Source organism: Balaenoptera musculus, chromosome 5, assembly GCF_009873245.2.
Source record: "Balaenoptera musculus isolate JJ_BM4_2016_0621 chromosome 5, mBalMus1.pri.v3, whole genome shotgun sequence".
In the NCBI taxonomy this organism is placed as follows: domain Eukaryota; kingdom Metazoa; phylum Chordata; class Mammalia; order Artiodactyla; family Balaenopteridae; genus Balaenoptera; species Balaenoptera musculus.
This window is the reverse complement of record NC_045789.1, coordinates 76713952-76726495: the sequence shown is the minus strand read 5'-3', so window position 1 is coordinate 76726495 and position 12544 is coordinate 76713952. Positions and strand designations below refer to the sequence as shown.

The 12544-nt window shown below is 43.5% G+C and overlaps 1 protein-coding gene across 2 annotated transcripts in view; it reads left to right on the top strand.

The window, feature by feature from the left end:
• Nucleotides 1-75: 75 nt before the first annotated feature.
• The window catches only part of FAM114A1 (family with sequence similarity 114 member A1), a 65802-nt gene continuing 53333 nt past the window's right edge, over nt 76-12544 (top strand). For both annotated transcript variants that reach the window (XM_036853611.1, XM_036853610.1), the window contains exons 1-2: nt 76-154; nt 8433-8788. In XM_036853611.1, the coding sequence (XP_036709506.1) occupies nt 8441-8788 (348 nt within the window). In that variant the 5' untranslated portion in view covers nt 76-154; nt 8433-8440. The remainder of the gene's footprint in view (nt 155-8432; nt 8789-12544) is intronic.

Sequence of the window (12544 nt, the reverse complement as noted above, 5' to 3'; positions counted from 1 at the left end):
GCGGGGCCCTGTCGGGGCCGCGGGGCGGGGCAGCTCGGCCCGTCAGCGCCCGTCCCCCTCCCGGCCCGCCCTCAGGCCGCGTCCCCGCCAGCCCTGCCGACGTGGCGGGGCGGGACCCGGCGGGCGCTCCCGCGCGCACTCGGCCGCCTGAGCGGTAAGAGCCCTGGGCACCTCTCGCCGTCATCCCCTTCCCCGGGCGGGCAGACGTGGGGGGCGTGGGGATGCGGGGACAGCCGCCGCGGGGTGGTGGGGAGACCCTGCCGTCGCTGCTCGTCCTGTTTCCGGAGTCGGCAGGGGCTTGGCACGGGGCGCAGGACCCGGAGGACCGGCCTTGGGGGGTGAGGGTCCCGGGCGGCGCGAGCGATGCGGCCGAGGGCCCTGCGTGGGTGCGGGCGTGTGAGTGTGTGTGTGTGAGTGTGTGTCGCTCCGGGTCCACGCTCATGCACACACCCACACGCCCGCACTCCGGCTCTGCCCCCTCGGCCGGCGAGAACCTCTGCGGAGCCTGTCTTGTGCTCCCGAAGTATCCGGTCCAGCACCATGCAAGTCGGAAAAAGTTTCCCCAAGGTCCCGGGTCCGACTGAGAGGTAGGCTGCGGGGCCTCCGCAGCGGGGGAGCACAGAGGAAGCAAGTCCTATCCCGGGGTTCGCTGCCCTTGGCTTCGGAAAACTGAGCTCAGGCCTTGACCTCCCACCCAAGCTCATCATCTCTCGCCCTGCAGACGCCGGCAGTGCCGGCTCTTCCACCCCAGCCAACACCCTAAGCCAGCAGCACCTCCATTCACAGCCCCCAGGTTGAGTCCTACTCCCTACACCAGCTCCCCAGCCCCCCACCTGCCCACCCAGTTGGCTCATTTTCTTGCCTGGAATCTGGTGAGTATTTCCAGTCATCTCAGATCAGGCGCCTAAATTTCACTGCACTTTCCTAGAGTAGGAGACCTCTCTGTATCATCTTAAGAGTGATCTCTGTCCTACCAATCCCATCAATTCCCATCCTAAACACGGAGAGAGTCAGGCAGGTGGCTTTTTAAAATCAATGTCTCTTGAACTCCAGAAGACCTCAGCCAACCTGAGGAAACTGAGAATGAGGCAGGCTTACTCCTCACAGGCCTCTCTCTGCCTTCTTTTCCTCCTAGTGCTACTTTCCTACCTCACCCATATCCATTCCCTGCTCTCTCCTTCCTTTCTCCATCAAAACCTGAGCTCAGGGAAGACTGATAAACTCCTTACATCATAAGCTTTAAGCAAAAGAAGGAAACTTTCAGGGTGGAATTTGAGGCTCCACGGAGCCAGTGCAGAAGGAATTTGAGGGTAGGAAGGGACCTTGCTGAATCTCAGGGATTCAGACCATATAAGCAGCCATTTATTTATAAGACCAGGCTTATATGGAATGTTGTTTCTTTTTAATCAATATCGAACAATATATTTCAGTTCAGTAAATATTAGAGGATCCAAAGCCAAGCTATGTGCTTGTTGGTCACAGTTCTGGAGGAGAGAATGACACAGAAATAAATATTCCTTATAAATGCCATAGAAGTCCATGCAAGGTATCACGAAAAACATGGAAGAGAGAGTAATTCATTCTTTGGAAGGAGTGGGGCAAATTCAGGAAAATTTCAAAGTAAACAGTGACATTACACATTGAGAAACAAATAGGAGCTTGCCAGGCAGTTGGAGACAGGGCATCCTGGGCAGAGAAACCAGCATAAGCAGAGGTGGGGATGTTTATGAGCTGTGCCGGCAGTGATGGCGCGTCTGGTGAGGGAAGAATGTCGGGTGTGTTGAGAGTTACAGAAGCGGATAGAGAGATTGGAGCTGGATTGTGCGGGCCCACGGATGCCATGCAAAGGTGTTTAAACCTAGTGGTTTTTAAAGAGGGGAGCAGGTAGGTCCTATCTGTGTTTCATAAAATTACCTGGCAGACATGTGGAGGCCAGACGGGAGGAAAAAGAGACTGGGCTCTGGGCACGTGTACTTGTCAAGCACCGTAGAAACTCTTGCAACCTGGTTAAGAGCCTGTCATCCACAGTTTTTGTTCCTGGTCTTTCACTGACTGGCACTTTTTGAAATTGGGAGCAGTGATTTCACACAGGGTATGGTATTACCAAATTCTTATTTTGCCAAGTGAGACCATTAAAAAAAAATCCATGCACACCACCACTATTTTGTAAAACGAAAGACATTTTAATACCAGGAAAAGCACGAAGGCTAAACTTGCAAGATGAAGGCAGTGCTTTACATTTAATAAATTTAGACTGATGAAAAACTCGCTATCTTGTCCTCATTTTTCTCTGTCATCATGGACTGGTTCCAGTCCTGCAGTCTGGTGGTGGGGAACAAAGTATCCAGATCGTTTTGTCCAGCCTTACTCTACATAGGAGGGAGTGAGGAAGCCCAACAAGAATGAGTTGTACGCCCACAGAGGGATGGTGGGACCAGAGCATGGCTCTTTCAGCCTCAGCATCCATCCCTCCCATCCCTCGCTATTCCTCCATATCGCTCTTGGTCCAGCTACACAGCATCTGTTCTGAGTATCTAGATTCATTCTTGGGCATTTGCACATACTCTTATCCCATCATGCCTGAATAACTATCAAAGCCGCTCTCAAGGCTCTCCCGTGTCTGAGATCAGTCTAGTTCAGGCACATCTTTCCCTGCTTTGATGTGCTGTTTTGCATCATCACTTAACCATTTCATGTTAGATGCAATAGTTTCCTGGGCCTTCACTGACAAGCAATAAAATGAAAACAGATTATTTGTTTTCTGGAGGATAGTAACCATGTCTTCCGTTTTAAACTTATTTTTGGAGCTATGATGTTGCTGCTCCAATACCTAGCATAGTTCTGGGAGCATTTTAGGTGATGAATGAATTTACTGATGAAAAACTAACTTATTCCCAGCCCATAAAGGCTTCTTTATATGCTGCTCTTCCTCTCCTTGGAATTTACTGAAGAAGCCTCCTTGTTTCTGTGGGTTGAGGCTCCCTGGCATCAAAGCCACAGGACGTGGCTGCAGTGATCAACATTCCAAACCATAAATCAGGGGAGATTTTAAGTCTGACTGCTTCTGGGGCATCCAGGCAGAGATGGGGGCTGTCCCAGGAAATAGCATGTATCACAGCTGTAGTCCTTCTGGACACCAACAGTCACTGCATAGAAACAGCTGTGTCTTTAGAACACACAGTTTCTAATGGCTTCAGACAAAAGGGTACCATCTTAAAAATGATTACATGTCTCCTGTCATAATAACATCCAGAGTAGACAAAGGTCTACCAGGACAAAAAAGGTTTGGGGGGGGGATTCTTTTTTGGTTTTGGTTTAGGGAAAATGTGGACCTGTAACAGGCAGAAGTTTATGTACAATTAGAAGTTAAAGTAGGGCTGAATATTATGGTGACCATTTTTATTATTTGAACAGGTGTAAAAATATAGTCTTTCTGAAATGTATAAGTTGTCCATAAATATTTCCTAACAGTATTGGTTCAGCACCTGATAGATGAATTTTGGGCGTGTTTCTGAAGGAATGGCTTCATGTTGATGCTTGAATACAGAGCAGCTGCAGGGAAGAGAGGTTTTGTTCGATAATTGTTCCACAGTTGAGGTGAGCTGACTTAGGGCAGTTTGGCCATCAGAGATGGATGAGGACAGTAGGGCTCCTCTGTGCAACATCCCTACCAAGACTGACTGTACCACCTCTGACTGATGAATCCACCTCTCAGATGGAGTTCTGCCTCACACTCACATGTGTATTAGCGACCAGGCTCAGTTATGTAGCTTGTTCTTGTAGGTTGATGAAGTCCTAGCTCTCTTTGCTTTCAGGACTGCTCTGGTGGCAGGACTCAGCTAACCTTCTAATCAGGCTTTGATGTTCTCCTGCAATTAGCAGAAGAACTAGAAAAACTCTACTGCAAAGTTCAATAGCTGCTGGACTGAATATAATCTTTTGCCCTGGAAATGGAAGAGCTGAAAGCACCTGTGCATAATTTCTTGCCAATCCACTTTAAGCACTATTTCCATTTTATCAGTGAAAAATGCTTTTAATACCCCTTAGGATAAGTAGTACCCCCTGATAAATAGCGATCAGAGAGAGGGATAATTGAACCCTCTCAGGAGGTGAACACTCCATTTCAGAATCTGAGATGCTAAGTAAGTAAAGACCCTGGAGAGTAATTCCTGAATAGGGCACTTCAAATGTTAACCAGCCACCCTCAAGGCATAAAATACAGCTAACTCACATAGATGTCACATGGTATGTGCTGAAATATTTTAGCACTGGGAACAGTATCGCAACAATTGAGGGTGAAGCAGATACAACAAAGTGTTTATAATGCTTTTTATTCACCCATGAATGTTTATCGTAACCAGGTTTATTCTCATGTTCCTGCTTATAGAGAAGTGAAATAGTTTGGAACTTCTTAATAATCCAGATTAATAATAAGGATTTTCAAATTATCTTATAAAGAAATTAAGATATCAGACAGTGCCTATGACCAGCTGTTGATGAACAAAAAATGGGAATATCAGTGATGTCCAATATGGACCCATTCTCCTTATGGTTGTGCCCCTAGGACCCAGGCGGGGATAGGGCAAATTAGGACAGAGAACTCTAGGCCATGGCCATCAAGCAGTGTCCTAGACCATGGGTTAGCAAACATTTTCTATAAAGGGCCAGCTAATAAATATTTTAGGCTTTGCAGTTTTGTGGGCCATATGGTCTCTGTTGCAGCTATTCAGCTCTGCTGGTGTACTAGACAAGCCATAGACAGTACCTAAACAAATGAGCGTGTCTGTGTTCCAATAAAATTTTATTTATCAAAACACAGGGAAGGCAGATTTAGCCAGCAGGCTGTAGTTTGGCAGCCCCTCTCCTAGGCCAGTCCTGACTCAAAGTTTTCATAAAGATTTTATAAGTTTCCACGTGATGATAGCTTTTCAAGTACCCTCCCTCAATCTCATCCCCCCTCCCACGAACCACAGTAACTACTCCTTTTCTGTACAGTGGCCTTTTTCACTCGTTACTATTTCATCTAGGCATTGACCATACTCATTGACAGACCATATCCAACCTTGAATATCTGAAATTTAATATCCCACCTAAAAGGAAATATGCATTATTTGCCTTTCCCATCTGTAGACTTGTTTACAGGTGTGTTATCAGAGAATTCAAGTACTTTTGTTTAAAAAGAGACATTCTAACTCAGTTATCTGGGAGGTGAAGGGACAAAGGAAAGACAATATGGGTCATTTGGAATCACTTGCTGTAAGATAACTCCTGAGTAGTGAATGGGGTAAAGACATTTTCTGCTTGCTTTCATTCCAAATTACACTTTAATTTTAAATCTCCACAAAAATATTAATATAACTCAACACACATATTTGTTGAGCTTCCCACTATGTTCAAGAAACCATGTTAAGTGCTATATAAAATATGAAGACAAAACAAGGAAGATCCTTGTCTTCATAGAATTTACAGTATAGTAGGAAAACACTCAAACGACTGATCAAAGACGATTGTAACCCTCCAAAGTGAGACAGATGCAAAGCACTCTGGGAATTTCAGAAGAAGAAAAATTATATCCAGTTGGGAAGAACAAAAATAGAGGAGGCGGTTATTTTAAATGGGCCTTAAATATGTTAAAACAACATAATGAACCAACAGCCACCTGAGATTCTTTTGTGAATGTCAGGCATTTTTCACATAGTTATGTTGTCTCACTTAAGGATTTGGAAGGGCATCGTGGGAGGTAAACCTAGTGGGATCAGAGCACAGAGGTCCTTGGATGCCAGCTGAAGGATGTAGCTTCATCTCAATAGGAAGTGGGAAGCCCCTGAGGATGTCTGAGCAGGAGGTGATGTAACTAAAGCAGTGAGGTAAAGGGTGGGGAAGGATGGGGAAGTGAAAGGGAGAACAGTGGAGGGGTGAACCCAATATTGAAATCATCAACATGAATCAAATTGAGGACCTGATTGAAAGTGATGGCAGGGAAAATAGAAGTAAAAGAAAGCATATGGATTCTGAATAAAGAGCCTCTAGGATTTGAGCACTGGTTGAATGTAAGAGAAGAGGCAAGTGGCATTGCAGATAGGGCTCCGACGTGGCTCAATCTCAAAGTCAGATGTGGGTTCAGATCTCAAATCTGCCACTGTTCCTTAAAGCGTGACCTCTGAGCATCAGTTGCCTCATCCGTAAAATGAAGCTTGTCGTATCTAACTCACAGGAGATAGCACATTTAAAGAGCCTGGATTTAATAGGCACTCAGTAAATGATAGCTATTGATATTATGTATTCTTGAGAGAGTGAAGGTTTGGTCAATGACAGCTCTGAGATTTTAAGCCTGGGTTATTGGAGAAATCTAGGTGCCATTAAAAGAAACACAAAGGTCAAAGTGAAGATCTAGAATTAATGGCAAGACAACAGGTTTCCTTTGGGACAGAAAGAGATGTTCAGCTGATGATTAGAACTGCTTATCCAATGGTAGAAATTTTTCTGTGACAGTGTATTGAGATACAATTCATACATAACAAAGTTGACATACTAAAAATTCACTCTTTTTAAATGTGCAGTTCAGTGGTTTTTAACATGTTCACAGAATTGTACAGCCATTACCACTATCTAGTTTTAGGACATTTTCATCACCCACAAAAGAAATCTATACCCATTAGCAACCATTACTCATTTCCCCTCCCTTCAGCCCCTAGAAGCCACTAATTTACTTTCTGTCTCTATAGAATGGAGGTAGATATTTGAGAGTCACAACATAGAAGTGTGTAAAACTGTGAGAAAGGAATGTGATTCACCGAGGGAGAGAATGTAGCAAGAGAAAAGAAAATAGCTAGACAACTTTAGGGAATGGCTATTTGAGGGGACAAGAGGGTTGGCATGGGCATGTGAGTTCTAAGTCTGTGCCATCATGTGACCAATATGTTAAATGGCTTCCTATATACTGTGGTTTTAACAGTGACCAGAGATTTGACCAACTGGTAAACACTGAGGTCAACAAAAATAACCACTGATTTTCCTGAGACTTGGCCTCCTGTGTAGTGAGAACACTGTGTCTTTATTTTAGACTAAGAAAATGATCATCTTGAATAAGTCTTCTAGGTATGTGTTATCCAGTAAGATAGCCACTAGCCACACATACCTGTGTAAATTTGTTTACATTATTTAAAATTAATTTTTTTTTTTTTTGGCTGCACCGCATAGCTTGTGGGATCTTAGTTCCCCAACCAGGGATCGAACCCAGGCCCACAGCCCTGAAAGTGCCAAGTCCTAACCACTGGACCACCAGGGAATTCCCTAAAATTAAATTTAAAAATTAGTTCCTCAGTTGCACTAGCCACATTTTAAGTGCTCAATAGCCACAGGTGACTGTTAGCTACCATATTGGCCAGTGCAGATACAGAACATTTTCATCATCACTGAAAGTTCTATTGAACTGCACTGTTCTATATGATAGCAATAACTTGCAAGCTTCATAAAGAGTTTTCTGCTTTGTAGGTTATTTTGTAATGGCTACATTCCTTATTTGGCTTAATATTGACTTCTTTTTTTTCTGTTTCATCCTTGTGTTTTTCCATCTAAACTATTGTCCAAATATAGCCCAGGCCTTCATGGGCTGGTACCCAACAAGGCACACTTATGTGTATGTATGTCTCTCTCAATTTGAATTTCAGACCACATTGCAAAGCCAAATGTCAAATATTTTTTATAAGCTCTCAGGTATTTTCCATGCTTATTCTCATTATGGCTACAAATATAATTAATAAAGTCATATTAAATAAATACTTTCACAGATACAGATAATACTCTTAGTTCCCATATGCATATTTATTTCTTCATGCCAAGTAAGAGATCCATGAAAGTTTAAAGAGAGCACGGTTGGCTTGTATTAGTTTTCTATTGCTGTTGTAACAAAGTACAACCAACATAGTGGTTTATAATAATACACATGTATTCTCTTATAGTTCTGGAGTTCCTGAGGGGGAGAATGGTTTCCTTGACTTTTTCAGCTTCTAGTGGCCACCAGTGTACCTTGGCTTGTGGCCCCTTCCTTCATCTTCAGAATGCATCACTCCAATCTCTGCTTCTATCATCACATCACCTTTTCCGCTTTGTAGTCAAATCTCCCTCTGCCTCTCTCTGATAAGGACACTTGTGATTTCATTTAGGGCTCACCCAGATAATCCAAGATTCTTAATTTAATCATATCTTCAAAGTCCTTTTGGCCATATAAGGTAACATTCACAGCTTCCAAGGATTATGACATGGATATTTTGGGAGGCCATTATTCAGCCTACCCCAAGGTTACATAAACTTTCTTCTTGGTAGAAGAAAGGTTACCCCCACCAGATTTAACTTAATGATTCAGGGCTTTGAATTAAAGTTTAACAGTTCGGATTAAAGCATAAGGTGTTTGTTTGTAATCATGTTGACAGATATTAAAATGTCTGATGATGGCGATGACACCTTAGCCACTGGAGACAAAGCAGAAATCACCAACATGCCCAGTAGTGATACCTTACCCAAAGATGCAGAAGCGCACTGTGATTCAGCTACGATTTCAAATGAGCTAACGCCAGCTGACCCCAGAGGAGACGTGCATGAAAATGCGGCTGTTCAGGGTGCAGAGACTGCTGACACTGGACTCACTGAGCAGCCCGAAGACCCCGGTCCCGTGGAGCACCCCCCCAATGGAGAAGTGACTGAGGATGCCCTTGCTGAATGCATTGACTCCGTCAGCCTCGAGGCAGAACCTGGATCCGAAATACCCCTGAAAGAACAGAGTGATCCGGTAGGAGTGGTTCACTTGACTCAGTTCAACCTAAGTTCTTACTGATACTACCATGGCCATAGATTTGTGCCAGGCTCTGGGGGTAGGGATTAGGAGTTCAGTATATACTGTGACATTACCTCTGTCGTCAAAGATGTGTTGTGTGGTGAGAAAAGGTATATATGAGAGTAATTGGTCATTATAATATTTGCATTTTGATAATTGTTTTATTATTAATAATAACAATCACCAATTATTGGGCACATCCTGTGTGCCAGGCACTCTGCTAGCTACTCTATATGTTATGTAATTCACTCTATACAACAGTTCTTTGAGGTTCTAAGCTGGATATTATTGACCTCCAGTTATAGACGAGGCAACCAGGCTCAGAGATATTAAGCAATCCAGTAAGATTAAGCTACTCAGTAGTAAATGGAAGATATTGTAGTATTGAACGTTATGAGTCCAAATTATTAATGAACCTGATTCCACCCTAAACAGTGTTTCTTTAACATCACTCAAATTTTAATACATATTTACAAATCTACTGTGAAGGTCTTAAACATTCAGGTCACTCATTTATTATCACATACCGCCGTCCAGGGGACCAGAGGCAGAACACGTTCATGCTTCCCTTCAGCGCCTGCACCTGTCTCTCTGGGAGATAAGACAGGCCAGTGTCTCCCAGGTTCCACATCAATATGACCATCAAGCTGGGTTTTCCTGACACCTTCCCCTCCATCCGTGTGGGGACTGGAAAGGGTGGGGAGGCACTGTCCTCCAATCCTGCCTTCTAGAAGGATGCTACAGTATAGGGGAAATGAGAGTCTTCCCTCTGCCAGGCCCAGCCCTGCTCTCCTGGAGTGTGCCACACAGATCACCGCCTTGAGGTGACTCTGCTGCAAGCAGTGAGGGACGGGAACGAAGCAGGGAGTCGGGGGGCCTGGGTTTTCATCCTCCATCTATCGTTAACTTTGTTAGTTTGGGCAAGACACCTAAATTCTCTGTGCTTCAGTTTTTCCTCTGTAAAATGAGGACTTTGCACACGAAGACCACGAGGTGTCCTTCTAACTAATGTTTTGTGATTCTTTGATTCAGAATCAAGCTTCTTGGCCACAGTTTCCTCAAAGCGACTCTTAGAATTGTTCTAAGATGAGATGAGCTTCCTCAGGGAGGAGGCGGGGTTCCCATCACTGGAGTTGTTTAAACAAAAGCAAACAATCATTCTGCAGGAACGTCATGGAAGGCATTTGAGGACCAGATGGGAGTTTGGATCAGATATGTAAATATACATGTAAAATTTTGTTTACAAGTTCCATGATATCACAGACCCTTTAAAGCCATCCATGGACCCCCCCTGAGGGAACTCCTAGACCAGAGGGTCTCGACTCTAGCTGAACATTTCAACCACTGAGAGAGCGTTAAGAAATAATGATGCCAGGATGTATATTAGCCTGAATTCTCCAGAGAAATAGAACCAATAGGATATACCCTATTCTTGTATTTACCTATATGCCTGACTCTGGAACCTGGGTTCCCTCCATGCTGTCTTTCTATTGGGGGACCATTGGTTCCCAATTGTTATTGTAAGTGCTACTATTGATACATATCTTTGTACATTAAGAAACTATGTCTTAGCCACACCATTCTGACCGAAGATGACTTAAAGAAACTACAAAAGCTCCACTGATTCAAAATACGTGAGCTCATGAAGGCTAGATTATACATTCCAATTTCAGACTTCTAAAAATTATAACAAGATTGCCAATAAAGATAGCACAAAAAAAGTCAGTATGCTCCTACACATCCATTTTCCTAAATTTTGAGCAAATCGAATGAATCCTGCTCTTGCAAGCACTTTATAAACCTCCTTAGTGCTACAGGGAGAGAGCCAACTGGCAGACAGATACTCCCCTCCTCTCCCAGCACCACTGATAGCTTTCAAGGACTTTGAAAAGGTGAACATTTCCTCATAATGAAGCATCACAAAAGTATCTGGATGGAAGTACAAATATTGGCCATGGAGTTGGGGCCATGGCTCTGCATGTATGTGTGTGGCATTGCATCAGGAGCTCAGATAGAAGTGGGGTGTAGGAGGAACTCTTGTGAGTATATTGGTTCTAAGAAGGCAGAAAGCTGATATGGGTGGCTGGAAGGGCCTTGAAGGGAAAGGATATATCTCTTTCACCCAGGTTCCATTTAAACCCTTCTAAATAGGTACAAATATAGTCTCTTTTAAATAATTACCAGAAAAGGGGGTTCTGCTATCTCTCGTGGCAACCTATCCTTATATCTTAAGTTAATATAGGAGAATTCAGTTTTGTGCTTCGTCTTCAAGCATTGTTCATTTGCTGTTTTATTTGCTGTTTGTTGGACGCTTATAAGAAGTCCTTTTGCAGTGATGAAAACAACCATTTTTCTGTTGATCCAGCAGATAATGAATTCTACAAAAAACCTTCAATGAAAAGTTCATTTACAAGTTGGCTGTTTGGATCTTGAACACAGATCCCCTGAGGAATGTCAAGTCCTATAGGAGTAGTCAAGCTCCAAAACCTATCTGATTCCAGGTGTATCTGAGCCTAAAAGAATCTCATCACCTTTAAAAAAAGTTTCTAAGGGAAAATGCCTGCTTAAAAAAAAACCTGGCAGAATAGTCTTTGAAGAAGTAAACTTATATAATCTAGGACACACTAGATTTTGTGATAATGGATTTAAATGTATATATTTTTCTGTAAGTGGTCTGAGTTCCCTGAAAATCCACATTATTAGCTTCACCTTTGCCTGAGCCAGCATGGGGGCCATACCTTGGCAGGTAGGGCGGTGTGACAAGGAGGGGGCCTGGGGCCAGTGGTTCTGAGAGCTGCTCAGCTGGCACCTCTACTTTGAAGGATCACACCGTTCACAGTTGATGCACTCAGAGAGGCTATTTCTGTCTTTAGGGCCCCTTTCTCATCCATTCTGAAGTACAGACTCAGAAGCCATTGAGTTAAGGCTTCCTTCAGGAATCCACTCTACAACATCCATAAGAGATGGTCCCCAGCCTCACTTGAACTTTGGAGGTTGTACTAGATCCTTTAAGGCCTCAACCAGCCTCAGGATACATGAGTTACGCCCCAGAATCTGAGTAGTGCAACTATCATCAGGACGCCTACCATCTAGTTGGGTAAGGCAGTGTTGCATAAAAGCAACTATAGCATGTCTTATAGTACTAGATAGGACAGGCACAAGGAAGCCTTAGATGGAGCACTCAAATCAATCTTAAGGAGTCAGTGAATTCTTCAGCCTCCATTCAGAGATGTTTGTCTTGAGTGCTAGCCTGGAGCGACATTTATTCCCAGAGATCTTGTGGGACCTTATTATATACTAGTCTGTCAGCCCCTAAAAGATCTAATCTAGATAAAATTTCTCTAAATTCTTAGCACCAAGAAATATTTCCCAGAGTAAAAAAAAATTCATCCCTATTGTCCTACACCAGTGCATAAGGCCAATTATGAAGAAGGTAAAGAACGCAATGTTACAACTAAAAGTACTCTCAAAGGAAAATATAGACTACCACTCAATAGTTCTCTCCCTAGAAAAGGAAAAGCAGGGTGTTTAAGAGCAATAAAATTGCTATCAACAGAGACAAAGATGAGAGAACATAGGCCAAGATATGCTGATGATAGATTTTTGCCTCTTAAATGAGTGAGTAGAGTTTGCTCCAATTCTGTTGGAGTATTTCTTCTTTTAAGCCTCTCTCCATCATGGCACCTGCTTTTTGACTTGGGCAACCAGGTG